Source organism: Lampetra fluviatilis, chromosome 49 (assembly GCF_964198595.1).
Source record: "Lampetra fluviatilis chromosome 49, kcLamFluv1.1, whole genome shotgun sequence".
NCBI lineage: Eukaryota > Metazoa > Chordata > Hyperoartia > Petromyzontiformes > Petromyzontidae > Lampetra > Lampetra fluviatilis.
Genome location: NC_136323.1, coordinates 1294865 through 1312761, shown reverse-complemented (window position 1 = coordinate 1312761; position 17897 = coordinate 1294865). Strand labels below are relative to the sequence as shown.

At 47.7% G+C, this 17897-nt stretch overlaps 1 protein-coding gene across 2 annotated transcripts in view; it reads left to right on the top strand.

The window, feature by feature from the left end:
* Positions 1-17897, top strand: part of LOC144948416 (uncharacterized) — a 266228-nt gene that overhangs the window by 209741 nt on the left and 38590 nt on the right. For both annotated transcript variants that reach the window (XM_078877862.1, XM_078877863.1), the window contains exons 47-51: positions 6-113; positions 4131-4184; positions 8472-8525; positions 9126-9179; positions 10638-10691. In XM_078877862.1, the coding sequence (XP_078733988.1) occupies positions 6-113; positions 4131-4184; positions 8472-8525; positions 9126-9179; positions 10638-10691 (324 nt within the window). The remainder of the gene's footprint in view (positions 1-5; positions 114-4130; positions 4185-8471; positions 8526-9125; positions 9180-10637; positions 10692-17897) is intronic.

Here is a 17897-nt window from a genome sequence, read left to right as displayed (position 1 = left end):
TGTAGGGCGCGGACGGTGAACCCGGCGCACGTGGAGCCCAGGGCCCCTTCGGCCAGAAGGGAGATGAGGGTCCGAGGGGCTTCCCAGGGCCGCCGGGCCCCATCGGCCTGCAGGTGAGTCGTCGTCATCCTGGTAACCGCCAATCTCGCCACTCGTTGCCTCTTGTGCTGCAGCCACGGTGTGCATGTGTGTGTGTGACCACACGTGGTGACATGGTGATGGCATCACGCTGACGGTCATCACGGTGGCATCACCGGTGACATCACCGGTGACATCACCGTGATGACCGTCACTCTTACTCCCCACTTTATGGAATTCGAGAGAAAAATGTAAAGTGATTGACAGCTCATATGAACATTGAGCATTCAGGTGGTGCACATCTCGCGTTTACAGCACTAAGCCAATGGGGGAAAGTCCACATTCCCATGGCAGGGGCCAAATCTATCCAAAGCGCAACCGCCCTTGACTTCCTCACAAGCTAAAATTATTTTTCGATTTAAAGCTTTCGTGACTGCAGGGATTCATATTATTGGTTCTTTCGGTAAAGTCACGTAGAAGGGAAATAATAAAATAATAAAAATAAAGCATATAAGTAATAAAATAATAAAATAAACACGCTTTATTTTTATAATTTTATTACTTCCATTCTACGTGACTTTACCGAAAGAACCAAGAATATAAAATTATTTTGTCGAAAGTGATGGTGGACTGAGTCGACCCCACCAGCCAGGATGTGAGCTCGTGCCCTTGCGATCGCAAGCTGCTTGCTCTACCGCTGAGCCACTCAAGAACTCCCAGCCGCTAAATATTGCAGATTATGAATCATTAGCAACAGTCACGTCCAGACCGATAACTGTCATTTGTTTATATCTAATTTTATACATTTATTTTGCCCTGCTTCCTAATCTCTGCTACAGGCAAACGTGCGCATAATTTCTCCTTGTCATTTCGAGCACCTCGTAAACCAATCACTGCGATGATAATTGCGCTCATGCCCGTGAACGCACGTCACACATTCTTTTAAAATTCCTTACCTTTTAGAAATGTCTTTCAACATAACGTTTGAAGAAATGCAATTGACCCGGCTTGATCTGTTTCACGGTGAGAGGTCGCTTTTTCTCCTCTGCTGTCCACATGGCCCCGGAACTCCCTTCAGCTATCCGTGCTGTCCGGCCGTCAGGATCACTCTTCCTTACGATATTAGGAAGCTACTGGAGCCGTGCACTTTTAAATCATCGAGATTGGGAAACTAATTTATTCAGCATTGATTTTTGTGTTCGGTTTGCTGTCCTTTCTCCGCACCTCCGATTAGCACGGTTGGCTACGTGCGCTGAGAAATGAGTTCAACGCACAATGCCGGCATAAATATTTCCTCTCTCCTTCTTTCTATAACTGGTTACCTCTTTTCTCTATATAAAAAATAATTACATAGACGCGCCTCCATTCCCCAGGACGCCCATGTCCCACCACCGTTCTCTGTGGCATCCATAGGTGCAGTTGCGTTTGAGAGGCTATAAATCTACGTGGTGTGGTATTGTATGCACCACTGAGCATACAACGTAATAGTGTGTCAGGGTAGATGTATAGATGCCTTAGCTCACCATTGAAATGGGTCAGTTAATTTAAGGGGTTATACATTTTATACATATATATATTTCTTATTTAATGTTGTCTTTGATCATATGTGCTTTTTTAATGAATAGTTTAAAATTATTTTAATGATTGATATGTTTTGGTCAAAAGCCTATAGCCATTTGAAAATAATGGTAGGTGTACTGTTTGAGGGGTTCCGTCGGCAGTGCTGAGTGCGGTTCTGTAAGCGGCAGAGCAAGCGGCTCAAAACTGGGAGGTTGAGAGTTCAGATCCTGGTTGGGGTTTGACTCAGCCCATCATCGTCCCCAGGGGCAAATGCAATGAGTGCCACTTTGTGGTTGTCCTCTTAATGGACTTGCCCCTGTCACAGTAATGTGGAATTTCCACTCCTGGATTAGGCCTGCAAACGGGAGATGAGCACTGCCGCAATGCTCATTTGGCAAGAAATCACAGATTATGTTTTGCATAACTAACATACAACAAACATAACTAACATACAACAAACATAACTAACATACAACAAACATAACTAACATACAACAAACATAACTAACATACAACAAACGTAGAACGTGTGACTTTGCACACCGGACACTGCAATGGTTAAAGCATGCGGCATCTATGAAAGGTAGTGAGTTTGCCGACCGGAGTCTCATTCCGCTGAGATCCTGGGTTCAAATCCAGCCAGCCGGCCTGCCTGTGCTGAAACCACGTTCCAAGTACAGTGGAGTTGATGATCTCATCCCGGTCAACAACGGCTGCACGACAACAACAACAACAACAATCACATCAAATTTGGTTCCGCACTTAATTTGACTACATTCCAGATTTAAAATTAGGAATGCATCAAACATTACTCCCTGTAGCAGGGCGGGTGGAAATATGCGACGCCCCCATTACTGTGGGCCAGGGGGTCAATCGGAAGGGATCTCCGAATCAGCTCTGTGACATCCGCTAGCGTGGGCCCTTCTCTAAAGACGACGACGCCACACCGCCGTGCGAGCGATCGGAGCGGATTGTCCATCTAGGGGGGACGAGGCGACGGCGGACATGACAGTGGGGGTAAAGTTGGGGGATAGGGGAACGGTCAACGTGGAGCCGGGCCTCTCCTCTCCGGCAGCGGTGGTCTCTCCGTGCGGTATCCGTTCTCGGCTGCACTGCTCTGCCCACGACCCTATTTACCCTCGCTGGGAAAAAATAAAAAAGCCCCCACCACCACCACCACCTCATCCCTCCCCAGCTTCACAGATTTGCTTGTTCCCATCTCGGAGATACGGCTGCGCGTTTACAAAGCCACGTTGCATTTCATTCATTGTCCCGGAGATAAAATTGAGCAATTTAAAACGGAGAAGGGATCGCTCGGTTGGGGAGAGCCTGCCAGGTGGCGTTGCTTCACGTTTAATTGCAGCCAGAGGACATGTGTCATGCTAACAACGGCACTATTCACGCCGCCTGAAATATATCGTCTTAATACCCGCACGATGGATGGCGCGGCTGCTACACGGCGCACTATGGATGCGTTGTCTGCACGGTAATGCACTGCACGGATGGCTCCATCCGTAAGCTGCTGGGCTCGGAAGTGTCCACGAGTGCGCGTGCTCAGAGCCACTCCGGGAAAATACCGAGTGTCCAACTTGGATCTATGACAAAAACACAAATGAGAATTGATGGAGAGGTTAATCTCAATTTCACTAATTCCCTCTAAAGATTTCCTTAATTGCATTCTTATTTCCCTCCTCCTCCTGGGTGTGTGTGTAAATGTGTGCCAAATTGTGTGTGTGTGTGTGTGCGTGCAGGAACGTGCGTGTGTGTGTATTCAGGGAGTGGTGGTGCAAGTGGTTAGCGCACTTGCACGACAATTTTGAATTCCCGCTCGTGGCCAACATCAGTGGCGAGCATCTGAACCCGTCCCGAGTCTCCCCTAGGTCGATTCAACCTTAACGAAGCGCCTGGTGTGGTTGTGTAAACATCAGCATTGGGGAGACAAAGGCGGCCAGGTGTAGGGTTGTCCACTCAACATCTCGCCTGCTGTCCCAGCCTAAATAGGTGCTCGCTAACAGCACTTGCCCCAACAGCTCGTTAAGGGCTCATACGGGGATCTTTTGTCGTTTCGTGTATTTGAAAGGACAGAGACAGTCGGCAGGGGTGTCTTTGTATGCATACATGTGTTGGTGCAGTCTGTACGTGTGTGTACATGAATCCACGCGTGTGTGTGTATAATTTTAAATCGCAGTTGCTCTGGTTAGATCTTTGCACTCTGAACCCAGCGGCCTGAGTTTGATTCCTGGCCACGGCTGACATCAGTGGCGAGCGATATCTGAACTGGCACTGGGCCTCCCCGAGGCAAACTCTGCTTTAAATCCTTTACCGGTGCGCTGTGTAAACGTCGGCGCTAGAGAGACAAAGGTGGGCAGCCGTGGTTCTGACCACACCGCCCCATACCCGTGTAGGCTATTTGCGGAATCTTTGTGTTTCTATATGCGTGTATGCTTGACATGGCATTTTGTTTGCGTACGTGTTTCATTTTCCTTGTGCAGGGTCTTCCTGGATCTCCTGGCGAGAAGGGGGAGACGGGAGACGTGGGAACATTGGTAAGGATGTATTGCTTTCTGCCACCTATTGAATCCGTGTGACGTGTACTAATAATCGCCGAAACACAGAACGTAATTGGAAAGGCATAAAAAAAAAAGAATTAACCAGCAAATAAATTATTCATGCCATATCGCGATGCCTTCTGATGTCGCCCGTTTATGCATCACCGATTTGAAGAATCACGCCGGGTAAAATAAATTTGCAACGTCAGCGTTCATCTGCACTGCATTTTGGGTAAATTTCGAGAGACGAGCTAATTCAATATTGGAATTAGAACGAGGGGGAGTGGGACCGCATTCGAGTCGCCAGCATCTGCTCATTGCGATCACGGCCGTTTCGGAAACACATCCGTGACCTCGGAGCGGAGCTCTGGAACCGAGCAGAAGCTTGAGACGCGTGCGCATGGTCGAGAAGGGCAGATGCCACAGAGACTGGCACTGCAGTGGAGCCCAGAGGCCACCGACCAAGGGGAAGAGAAGACCAGAAGCCGATGTTGGTGGTGTTTTTTTGAGGCTTTGAGAGCAGTTCCTTGAGTGATTTGTAAACTGTCACACAGGCAGTGTTCAACTGGTGAGCGTTTATACTTTTGGTCACCGTCTTTGTCATCGTCTGAGTCTAGTTGATGACAGCCCGTAGAGTATTTAGGCTACGATTGGCACGGTAGGCGACGGTCAAAGGGGAAGTAAAACACTCCCATTTGTTCAGTGTTGGTGTGAAAGGCACACAATTCTACTGCCCCCCAACCTCCCCCCCCCAATTATTGTCATTTTAGCCGATCAGAGAACTCACTAAATATTTGTATTCACATATATAGGCAATATATATAGCCAATTTACATATTTGGTCTTCCTCAATGCACTGCATTTCTGTTACAACATTACTGATACATTATCTTCGTCTGCGTCTTCTCTCAGAGGTGTTGGATTTGTTCTCGTCATAATCAAATCTTTCGCGGCTGGAAAGTAATTAATTATCCTTACCTGAGACATCATATATATAAACAAAAAAATAACTATCTTGACGAATAACTTAAAAGCCGGTAACAAGAGGAAGACCTCTGGACAGGTGTTGTCGAAGCGTCTGTAGAGGCAGTTCTTCGCAAGTTGGTTGCTGAATGTCAGCCGAAGGAAGCGACGGTGACATTTGTTGGCATCTATGGCGTTGTTTTGTTTTTTTGCCGCGTGCGTTTTGATTGTTGTCCTTCCCCCGCACCTCCGATTGGCTACGTACGGTGCAAAAGAAGTCCAACATACGTTGTGACTTAATCTTAAGCGACAAGCAACAGCGACAAGCTTGTTTTGAATCTCTGTTACCACCTTAGTGGAAAAAAAAAAAACTACTTCTTATTTTATTTGCCACGTGCATTCGCGTGTGGGATGCTTGCATCTCCTGGCCACCTTGCGGCTCAGCAGATGTCGGTCGTAACAAGTCTGGGTGATCCACCAACCCTTGCCTCAACGGTGCCTCACCACGCGTAGACTCGCGACGTTGTTCCCACGTTTATTTCAGCGTGAGCAATTTTCTACGAAAATCTACTGCGACAATTGCAATCGAAATAATCTCAGATTTTCCCACCAGGCTAATTTCACCTATTCTTTTTTTTCGTCCATTTTTATTATTGCCAGATAGATTATTAACGTGAATTGGTTCTCACCAGCTTAAATGAAAGAAAATATATATTTTTTTAATTTTCACATTTTAAAAAAAAAATTCAATTTTCGGCATCAGACATCTCGTGATATTTACGCAAGTGGCGGAGGACGCTAGCTGTACAATTCCCCATGCTTCATGAAGCGGACTTCAGAAAACACTTAACAAGTGAACTCAAAGCAATTTATAAATATCGATTGAAATCAATTCCAATCAATTGCAATCTTCCCACAATCTAAATGGATGTAAGAGCAGCACTAATTAAACACGTCTTTCACAATCCGCAACTAACAAACAGACGTCGATATTTGCATCGTTCATTAATTTTTACATTCAGCGGTGATTTATATCCTTAACCAATCCTTGTAGTTTGAAAGCAGTGAGAAATGGCTCACGATTGCAGTGGGTTGGATGGCACAGAAGGTTCACAACATCCATGATTCAGACCCTGAGCCAGCACTGCTGAGATTCTGGATTCAATCCCAGGCAAGGGGTCCATGATTAATGTGGGTTCCCAAGTTTAGCGGGCCAATGGTCACGTGAACCCCGGTCATCCTCACAGCGGCTTTTGGCGAGGCATCGAACAAAGACGGCCACTGCATCGCGCCCTTTCAGATGCGCTTCTGCGGCCATCTGGAACGCTCTTCCTTTCGATATTAGGAAGCGATTAAAGCAATGCACTTTTAAATCTAGATTGAAAACTTATTTATTCAGAATTGCTTAAATAAAAGTTGCCAATGGGCTGCAGACGCCATCATTAAGTTTGCCCTTAATGTGGGTACATTTCAGCCAACTCCAGCTCTTAGAAAATAAAAATCAGTTTTACCTCCCATGCAATGGTCATAATGAATACACTGAGTTGGCGCCACCACTCAGATCCTGGGTTGCAGCCAGCCATGATTAAACATGTGGCTGCTTGTGTAAAAAAAGAGATTGAAAATGCCCCAAAGCGTTGGTTTAATTATAAAACAAAGGGGACATTTTTCTCAGGTTATTTTAAATAATCCAGGTTCCAACCGCCCATGGTTAAACCAAATCTATAAGTAGTGCGAGTTTGATGGCCTCTGTCCAACCACCAACAACTGCACGACAAAAAAACCCAATATGAAGTTTTGGATTTTTTTACAATTCTCACCAAACCCTTCTCAAGTGTTCAAATGTATTCGAAGCAGGCGGTGAAAGCTCAAGAGAATCTCCTTTGCGAGAGCCACCGAGGTCACCAACGTGACAGAAGCAATGACGCGCACGCGTGAGCGGCAAGCCTGGAGGAGCCCCAACATGGGACGAACTCACGTCACCACCCCAATCGTGGCGACGACCGTCAAACAAACCACGTTGACTTCTACGCTTTAACATTCGTGATTTTGTTATTGACTTTTCAGTGCAATATCGACAATGCGAACGGACGACCAAACGCTTGTCAACATTGTATTGATTATCCAGCCCCATCTCTCTCTCGCCTCCCTTCCCTCCGTGTCTCTCGCTCCCGTTTCTCCGTTCTGTCTCTCGCCCTCGTCTCTCCCTGTGTCATCACGCTTCGCGCCACTCGCCTCCCTCCATCTCTCGGCGCGATTCGCGTTTCCTCGCCAGCCCCACGGCACCGGGGCGCTCCTCCGCGCCTCCCCACACCTCACGGCGATCAACACGGAAGCTCTTTATAGACCGTATCCGTCTCGCACCCCGCTACCCTTCCACGGCGCTTCTGGATCGTTGTCAAACCACTCTCGCACGCCGCAAGCGAGTCTGGCGGCGCTACTCGCGCCCACGTTCTCGACTGATTCGCAACTTTTGTCAGCGACTTTCAAATAAAAAAAAACGAGGATTGTCTAGAGCGGTGGTTCTCAGAGTGTGGTCCTCCGGTTCCACCGGTGGCTGTCCGTAACGCTCCTCCAGGTGCTCCCCGGGGCTGTGATGCAGACGCAGGTTGATCCCGACAAGAATGGCAACGTTTGTACCTTGTGTTTTGGACGTTAATAGTTAAATTAATAAAATTAAGTTCGATAAATGACCCAGATTAGACGACCCTAACCCTTAAATCGAAATGCCCCCTCCCATCCCGTCCCCCAAAAAACCTTTCGGCTACATTTAAAAAAAGTAAATATGTTCCAGTAATGTGAATCATGTTGTATTTGTGGTATTTAGAGAGAGAAGGGGTAGGGTTGGGTGGTGGTCAGCAGAAATATTTGCATCGGCCGATTGGTCCGCGTGCCAAAACGAGTTTGAGAAACACCGCTCCAGTGTAACAAAGTGATGGGTCTCGGCCCAGTTACCATAGACTGCACGAGAATACCATCGCATCTCGTTCATCATTGACTGATGCACATTACAGGGTGTGCCTGTGATGTGGACACGGGGGCAATCGAGTGGGACCCGAGAAACGGTCTGCGATGCCTTCTTCCGAGGTCGTTCTCTGAACAAAAAACGTCAGCGTCTCTCGAAAGCAGCACGCTCTAACTTTTGGAAATAGATACACGTGTAAATATACATTGAAATTGAACCCATATTTGTCTCTGGGCTGTCATACTTCATGAGCGAAAATGGCTTCTATTCAAAACGAACGAACGCGGGCGAGCGAGAGGACGAGCGAAGCGATCGATGCACGGCCTAAGCGGCGATATTTTTGTCTCCGTGTGCAGGGACCGCCTGGGCCACCAGGGCCGAGAGGGCCTCCCGGTTCCTCCGGAGGGGAGGTGAGTGAGCGTCATCCGTTGTCAAAAACGCGGCCTCTCCGGAGAGAGCCGTCACCCACCGGCATCATCATCGTCATCATCATCATTGTCGTTAGCAACATCATCATAGCCATCATCATCATCAGCAACATCATCAGGATCATCATCATCATCAGTAACATAATGGCCACCATCATCGGCATGGCCACCATAATCGTCAGGAACAACATCGGCATCGTAATTATGTTCATCAATGTCATCATCGGGAGCAGCGTTGTGATTTATATTCAGCTGCCTCGTTCGCTCAAGGGCTGCATCATCGGTTAGAAGTGATTACAGCGGCGAATTGCAATTGCCCTGTCCGTTATTGTCATCGCCACCGTCATCAGCAGCAGCAGCAGCAGCAACATCATCAGCATCATAAATACATTTCTATCATTATCTCAACAGCAAATTTTTATTCACGTTCAGCCGCCTTGTCTGAACCCACGACCTCCTGTAGACCAGGCGAGTAAGTTAACATCTCGCCACCGTGGCGGCCACTCTATGTACCCCAGCCTGTGTGCCCCTGTAACTCAGTTTGTCCTCCGTGATGTTCATTCTCATTTTCTTTCTCAACAGGGTCCCCCTGGTCCGCGCGGCGCTCTCGGATTGATGGGTGCCGAAGGCCAGAAGGTGAATTTAAAACGACAAACTTCACCACTCACCCCATTCACTAACCGTGTGTACCACTTAGCCTCAAGAAATCAAACGAATCGTTCGCAACGATTGACTCGCGCCCCTGAATTGCAAAGGACATTTTTATTAGATGCATTACTCGACTGGTTTTGTGCGTGTGTGCTATAGTTTGTTGTCCTTCCCCCGCACCTCCAATTAGCACGGTTGGCTCCGTACGGTGCGAAAGAAGTTGAACGTACATACGGACATACATTATGCACTGCAATTGGAGTGTATTGTCACGATGGAGTCAGTGCATTGTGGGACCCCCCCTTTACATGGCCCAGCCGTAGTGCGTTCGCCGCTCGTTGCGGTGGTTCGCAATGCGTATTTGGCAGGCCGCCCTGGTAAATATTGCGGATGTATTAACCACAAAATACCGCGCATTGTCCGCTTTGCAGACCCGGCGACACCGTTAGGATAAGAGGAGGACATTTTCTGCCAGTGTCGTGGTCCAAATTTACCGGATAAAAATATTTACTGGCATATTTCTTAATTGTAAAACACATGGTAAGCGTCGCCCGCACGGCAAAAACTTAGCATGACCCTCCTGAAAAAGAGTCGTCTTGAGCCGCGGCGACCCTTTCCTGGGTAAACAGTCGTATATTGTGACGTGGGCGGTGCCATTCAGTGTAAATCGTCTCCGTTGGTGAGAGATAGCCCTCACGCAGAAAAATGCTTCGTAATAAAACAATGAATTTACCCAAGAAAAGCATCACTGCTCTCTGAAGGAAAACAACTATTCAGCAGGCTCCTTTATGAGAATGTTCAGCCAACTTGCTGGTTTTTTAAATTAAAGCAATGCACAAGAGCAAGGAAATCGGAGTACCTGGAGAAAACCCACATATACAAGGGGATAAGAATTACTACTATTTACTTTGTTTTACCAGGTAAGGCCCACTGAGCTATATCGTTCTCATTCAGAAGGGACCTGTCCACAAATGTTCAGCTCAAGAAAGTGGCTGATCTGCACGTGGACATTTACAGCAGCCAGATGCTCTGACCACGTGACATCGGTTCTAAATGTGGAAGGAAAAACCGGAGGACCCGGTGAAAAATCCACTCGACCACCGGGAGAGAGTCACCGCAAACACCAAATATACAGCAGGCGTCAGGGTTTGGATTGAACCCACGACCTCCTGTATACCAGGCGAGGCAGTTAACATCTCGCCACCGCGGCGCCCCGTGAACCCATCTGTGGTCAGCACAGATGGGTTCACGAACCCACTTACTGTAACACGTCCTGGATTTGCTGGATTATAAGCGTCCACCAACCGACCACCACGCCCGGCTTGCGAGCCGAGTTCTCGTGGTGTTTCCTTTGTGTTGCGTCGAGCACTTGTACGTATGCACGTTGAACTTCTTTCACACCGTGCGTAGCCAACCGTGCTAATCGTTGTGCGTGTGTGTCGACAGGGGGAGCACGGGGAGCCCGGAGACCCAGGACACCAAGGAGACATCGGTCCTCCTGTGAGTCGCCCATTTGGCACCTGCACATTCACCTGTACCTTCACCTGCACATTCACCTGCACCTTTACCTGCACCTTTGCACGGACACTGCACGATCCGAGGGTCCCACCACTGAGAGTGGAACCTCCAAATGACGTTCTCTCCCTCACCCTGTCCACGTCCACACGCACGGGGCCAGGTTCTGTATGTCAATAACATGATATTTGGATTTGCCTACTTGATAAGTATTCCGATGGATGGATTTACATTCATGAATAAGATAAATAAGTCAGTGTATTAGAATTATTTTTTTCCAGTTTCTACTCAGCAGAGGCTGAGGAACGGACCTATTGTTTTCAAGTGAAATAATTTCCCTTACAACGGCACATGACCGGAGTCACGTGCCGAGATTAACACGTCACTTTTGACAGCAAGATTGCCGATTGCACGGGATCTGTGACGTGTGCTTTTACCTGATCTCGGACCTTCTTCGCCGAATGTATTTACTTGACGGAGCGTAAAGGACGCTCAAACGTTCGTCCCGTTCACGGGCGGCGTACGTTTGGCTTTCGTAAGGACGCGTGACACCTCTGAGTGGTGCGGCAATTAGCGCACCGCACTTTTCAGCCCCGGACGACCGGAGTTCTATTGCCGGCCAAGTCAGTGGCGCGGAGTGATATATTTGTTTACTTTTACTCGGCACCACCATCCCTTCACCAACCCGCACTGAGCGGCGTGTGATCAAACAACCCCCGTCACCAACAGGGTGTGGGGGAGGCCTTCATCCAGCAGTGGAGACAAAGCAGATCACCGTTATTTCTTCCACGACGCTCGTGGTCAACCCTAAACAGCTCTCACTTCACGAACCGATGGCAGCAGCAGATGCGGATACCTGATGCACAAATGGAAAATACAAATAAACTCTCCAGTAGCGTGCGACTGTGGTCAACCAGAACAGACCGTACAACGTGGAACGACGCAATGCCCCGATCCACAAACACAAAGGGAGACATCACAGCGATGACACACTCCCCTGCTCCTGACGCGGTTATCTGGGCTTAACCACCTGCATGTGAAATTGTAGTCGTTGCTTTGCATCTACATAAGCAGCCACACGAAAGAAGAAGATTGTTATTTCATAAATGCGTGTCCGTCCGAGTGATTTTCCAAACAAGTAGTATTTCAATGAACGGTATATAAAGTGAATTGTAAACCTTGGAAACGGTACCGTACATAACGTAAAACAATTACAGTTGTCTAACGTAAATTAAATAAGATGAAGGCGCAGCCCTGCAATTTCTTGATTACGCCACTGCTGTCAGAGGGGTCTCCACACAAGCAAACTCTGCATGGTGTTTGGTCTAACCCTTCACGTGGTCCAGGCGTCTTGGAAGAGGTACACTTAAAACTAAACTAATTTTTTTTTACCTGGTGAGGCCCACTGAGCTCTATAGCTCTTTTTCAGAAGCGACCTGACCACAAATGATAGTCACTTAGAAGGGAAATAATAAAATAATAAAAATGAAACAAAAAAATTCTCACGACGTTTCCGCCACAACACAAGAAGCCGTCCTCAGGTGAAGAACAGAGCTGTCGGATAGACAGCTTCATTAGGAAAGAAAGCTTCATTAGGACGCTGTCTTTCAGACAGTTCTGTTCTTCACTTGAGGACGGCTGCTTGTGTTGTGGCCGAAACGTCGTGAGAATGTTATTGTTTTATTTTTTATAATACTTTGTGCAAGCCAACCCTTTCAGACAAGTCGTCTACACCTACACCAAAAAGTAATATAAAGGGACTGAAGTATAAATCCTTGAGTCTGCGAGACAAATCCAAAGGTTTGGATCGAATTGACACAGGGCGCGTGTGTGTGTCAATGCATACGGTGCGTGAAGAGTTTGGAAAACAAATTTTGATCTTCTTTTTAACTAGTGCAGGAGGCACTGGGGAGTAACCATTGTAAATAATTCGGAATATTGGCTAATTCGGCAAGGCCAGAGCCCCATTGCGTGTCGAATTAGCAAAGGGTTTCAACTGTGCATGCTACACGTAGCGACCGCTGGTGCGGACGAGTTAGATGTTGCCCGCCCCGAGCTCACCTCGCCATCGACGCGCAGTCTCGTGGCTGGGAGGCTGCTCAGCCATAAGTGGCCCTTGTTAAATGCAGCTCGTGAACACGCACATGGGTAATGAGGCTGCGAGCCGAGCCGAGCCAGCGCGATCTTGTCGCGTCGTAGCGAGCGCAGTGCGATTCCCGCTCATCGCCAAACACCGGTGACGAATATCCCTGAACAGGTCACCCGGGATCATCCTCAGGGTGACCGCAGCCTTAGCCGAGTAACCTGGTGCCGTGTGCGCCTCGGCGTGGACTCGGGGCCACATCATTCCTACGTGTGCCGTGCCGGCCTTAATAGGGGCTCGCTAACAGCACTTGCCTCAACGGTCTGTCGAAGGTTATATGGGGGTGGGGGGATATTTTACTTTGTTTGGTTGCATGCTTGCCCACGTGTACGTGTGCACACGTGTGTAAAGGCATTCGTCATGCGTGTGCTTATGCACGCCAGTGTCTCCGTGCGTGAACCCAACTTGCACCTAATTTCCATGGCGCTAATGCGCGTGACTCATGAACAATTATAATCCACCCGGAGTCCCAATGCACACACCACACACACACACGAGAGTACAATAACAATCTATCTTGCTGCGGGTTCTCAATACGTCGGGCAATAATGGCCCACTATTTCACACGCTCCAATTAGTGATGGGATCCGAAAGGGCTGAAGAGTTATCTGACCTTGAATTTATGTAGCAATAATTTCACTTTGCTAAAGACGGTGTATCTGATAATAAAAGCCAGGAATATGAACTTGAATTAATGTGCCCTATCAATTGTCTCGAGCTTTCACGACGAATTAAGGGTGCTGCAAGTGCGTTGTTATTTGCCTCCTGGTGCCAGGTGTGGTAATGAGACAGTGACTTCTGGGTAATTGGCTAGTCGCTTAGCAACCCTCCATTTTTTTTCTTAGCACGGCAGAATGCGACAAACCGAGCATTTTAAGTGCGCAACAGATGTTACTGATATTTCCCCGCAAATTTAATTCTTCACGTGTGCAGTTTTTTTATATGCTCTAAATTGGGTGACATTTATTTAGTTTCCTCTTAAATGCCCTGACAATAATGGCATTATTGTACAATAATGAAGCAAGAGTGTCTAGCCGTTCGAATAAGCACGTGTTGATTTTATATGTAGGCTTTCATGACAAATGTTATTGTACCTAATTAGTTTATTCTGGGCCAGATCATTGTGTAGGTATAATGTTATTTTTTTGTTGTAACCCTCCACCATCAAATCAAGTTCTCACCTCGTGGGCAAATGTGCTTATTTATTTTGGTTTTTCAGAAAACCAGAGGAGGAATGTTGAAAGGCAAGATTTTTTTTTTACGATTTTACATCCCGACGTTTTGCTGGAGATGACACCCAGCGTCATCGGGCGTTAGCAAAAGTGAAAGCTGAGGTTTCAAAAAAAGAAAAACTGACACTATACCTTGACAACCAAACCCAAACTAAACCACGTGTGCAGCACAGCTTGCTACCAGTCGATGTTTCCCAGCTGGAACAGTGTTGGATCCTAAATATTTGGTTCCTCCGCTCTCTACAATATGGTACTGCTTTTATTCACTATGGAGAGACACTGATGATGATGATTGGTTTCCAAAAAACCCTGCAATTGAGTTGGGTCCTCTAACCACTGTTATTGCAGCCGCATGATTGTGAACATGACGGTGTTTATCCATGAAAGCTCCTCCGAGTCTCGATACCTGAACATTTTTTTTTTCCAGAAAGGCCCTGCATTCAGGGATGCTTTTGTAAAATCGTCAGTGAGCAGTGTTGCTGTTTAAAGGTGGTGGAAACCAGGAGGCAAACATCCGAGTGCGTGAGATATCACTAAAATATCCACACAGGCGCTAGACAACTTCCACGAAAGTGTGGGAAATAAATCCCACCAGCCCAACGAGCAACGCGTCATGTTAGACGCGCCCACGGTGGGAAACACGCGAGGAAGAAACGTGGAGGTTTGAGCAAGGGTCGGGGAAAAACCTCGGGGAGCCACAGGGAGAGGACAAATCCCTACTTGCTGTACTGCCATTGCCCACCGCCTCATTATCCGTCAAATTAAACACATTTTTTGTCGGTTCTACTGCTGCTGAGTTGGCAGTGGTGCACGAGCACAACTTACGCAGAAAACTCAACACATTCGGCAAGAGCATTGGGACCTTAAAAGAAAACAATCGTGTGTTTATAACGGCCGATGTTTCAGGCAGTGGTCCTTCTCCATAGCACAACGAGCCGATAGCGTTGCATGGAATTATACCTTGAATTTAAGGGTGAGGGGGCGTTGAAAAGCTGAGTGCTTGGTGACCTCTTTAATGTTTAATGTCCTTTGCGGTGCATTAAGTAGGGTGATGAAAAGTGCAACTTCAAACATTAAATATAAAACAGGACACATTTACACTCCAGAGAGCCGTGCTACATAAACCCGAGACGAGAGAATGCACTAAGAGCCGCAAGTTCCCTCTCTAAACTGCCAATATTATCAAGTCTGTGGCCAGTCGAGGTGTCAAGTCAAGGTGGGGGGGTCAGACACTTGTGACGATGTGTGACGATGGGGGGGGGGGGGTGAGAAATGTGACGTCACATCAGAATGCGAAACTTTAAATAAATATAGACAACACGTTCGACTTAATTAAATCGACTTTTTAATAAATGTTTTCTCCTACAACATCAGAGTGCAGCGCCGCATTAAATACGCACTACAATGACAATAGTTTAAAGCGATTTGAAGCATTTTTTTTTGGGGGGGGGGGTCTGACTTTTTGTGACGCCGTGTGACGAAGGGGGGCGGTCCAAAATCATCCAAAATCGCGTGACGTCATTTACGGACGGCCCCCAAGGTGTCCAGATGAAGTATCTCTCTTGCACAACGGAGGCTGGGTGGCACGCTCATGTCAAATGTCAGCCCTGAGCCAGTGGAAGAGGACATTCCACATTGCCGTGTTAGGGAATGATCTTGCCAAAGGATCGCCGTTGTTGATTTCCCACTTCACAGGGTTGATGAGCGGCGCTCACCAAATGATTGAATCGAGCCTTCTGATCGCCAGTGCCACCTGCCTGAAAAATACTGCCACTTTTATTATTAAATACGGCGTGTGGCACACGATCACACGATCGTGAGCCATTGTCTCTCCACTGCTGGATGAAGCAGTGGCATGAGCAAGGAATTCCGGGGCTGCATCTTTTAATATATATTTTTAAAAATATTTAAACAAAAAATGTGACAGTGAAACTCCATGGACATGCTCTACCCGGCTTAGAGTAACTGCTGCTGGATGAGGGCCTCCCTCAAGGAGGTTATCTTGACCATACTTCACCGCACTGGTCAGTGCGGGTTGGTGAAGGTGGGTAGCATAGACATGGGAGCATAGAAGTACAGTGCAATGCATTCTTTAGCACTGCCCCTGATGGCCATGAAGCAGCCTATTGTGACCTGTTTGTGCGCGTGGTTTTCACCCATCCTAGCACGGTCCACGTCCCAATCTGCTTAGCTTCTGAGATGTGACGAGATGAGGTGCATTCAGGCTGATTTAAACTAAAACTAAACCATTTTTATTTTACTAGGTAAGGCCCTCGGAGCTACACAGCTCTTTTTCAGAAGCGACCTGGCCACAAATGATAGCTCAACAAAGTGGCTTACCACGTGGAAATGTATAACAGCCAAATGCTCTAAACGCGTGATGTTGAACTAAATGTGGAGGCAAACACCAATGGATCCGGAGAAAAAACAACCACGCGACCACAGGGAGAGACACTCACACTCCAAATATACAGCAGTCGTCAGGTTCTGGATCGAACCCACGACCTCCTGAATACTCGGCGAGGTAGTTAACATCTCGGCACCGTGGCACCCTCACAGGCATAGTGATAGTAACACTGCAAGCGCTGGCCTTTAAAACTGTAACGTTCTTGGCGTATGGTTCTCAAACGCACGCGTTGACCTCTGAACGCCTCAATTGGACTTGCGCCGCAGAGGGATGTCGCAAGGCTAAGGGCACCGACTCGAGACGGTGACGTCGCCGCAATTCTCTCTTGTCGTGGTCCGCCCTGGATCTTTATTCTCTTCAACAAGAGTGATATCTCTCTGCCAGACGTGCTTCCAGCACAAAGACAAACTCAAATTATCTTCCTTTACTCTCAAAGCAATGCACAGCTTGGCATCGCCCTTGCTGGTGAGCTGGTCACTGACTACCTGTGCCCCAGCTGCGTATGCCACTCATGCCTGGCTGGTGGCCTGCTTTTCCTAAGCCACAAAGTCTTTGAGAACTCATTTTCAGTGATACTCCGCAGCTGTAAAACGAGCTTCCCGTCGCCCTGAGAAATGACTCAGTCGAATGAGATTGAAAAATCTCGTTCTAATTTTACCCTCTTCAATTTTTTGTCGTGATTCGTTTTCGTTGGATGCCGCCGTGGTGCAATGGTCGACACGCTGGGCGGACAGCGCCTGTTCGACCTCCCGGCGTGGCAGTTGAAACAACGGGGCAAGATACGCAAACCCCTTCAACCGGCGTCTGTCCACGCAGCAGCATAGCGGGGCACACCGCAGCGAGTCGATCGGCAGGTCGTGTGCCGTGGGGCAAAGTGTGGGTACGCCCACCTCCTCCAAGAAGTCCGATCACCCTGGAAGAGTAGACCAAATACACGCCAGAGCTCCTTCTAGTCGAGGCTCTTCTGCCAGCAGTGGCGTGAGCGAGCAAGAAAGACATTTTAGAGCTGTGCCTTTACCTTTTAACTGAGAGAAGAAAGCGATTGTACTGAGGCCCACAGTGCAGTTTGCCCATCCGCGCGTAGCCAATCAGTGCGATCGTTACTAATATTCCACTGGAACCTTTGTTCCAGAATCGCTTACCGGTTACAAACTAAAACTATAAAAATTGTTTTTTATCTTTTACCAGGTAAGGTCCACTGAGCCATAGAGCTCTTTTTCAGAAACCACAATTGATAGCTCAACGAAGTGTAGAAAAATCCACGTGACCACGGGGAGAGAGACACACAAACTCCAAATCTACAGGCATCAGACTTGTGGATCGAAGCCATGACTTCCTGTATACCAGGCGAGGTAGTTAACATCTCGCCACCTTATTAGAAACAGGGAACCGATTTTTGGAAAAGCAGT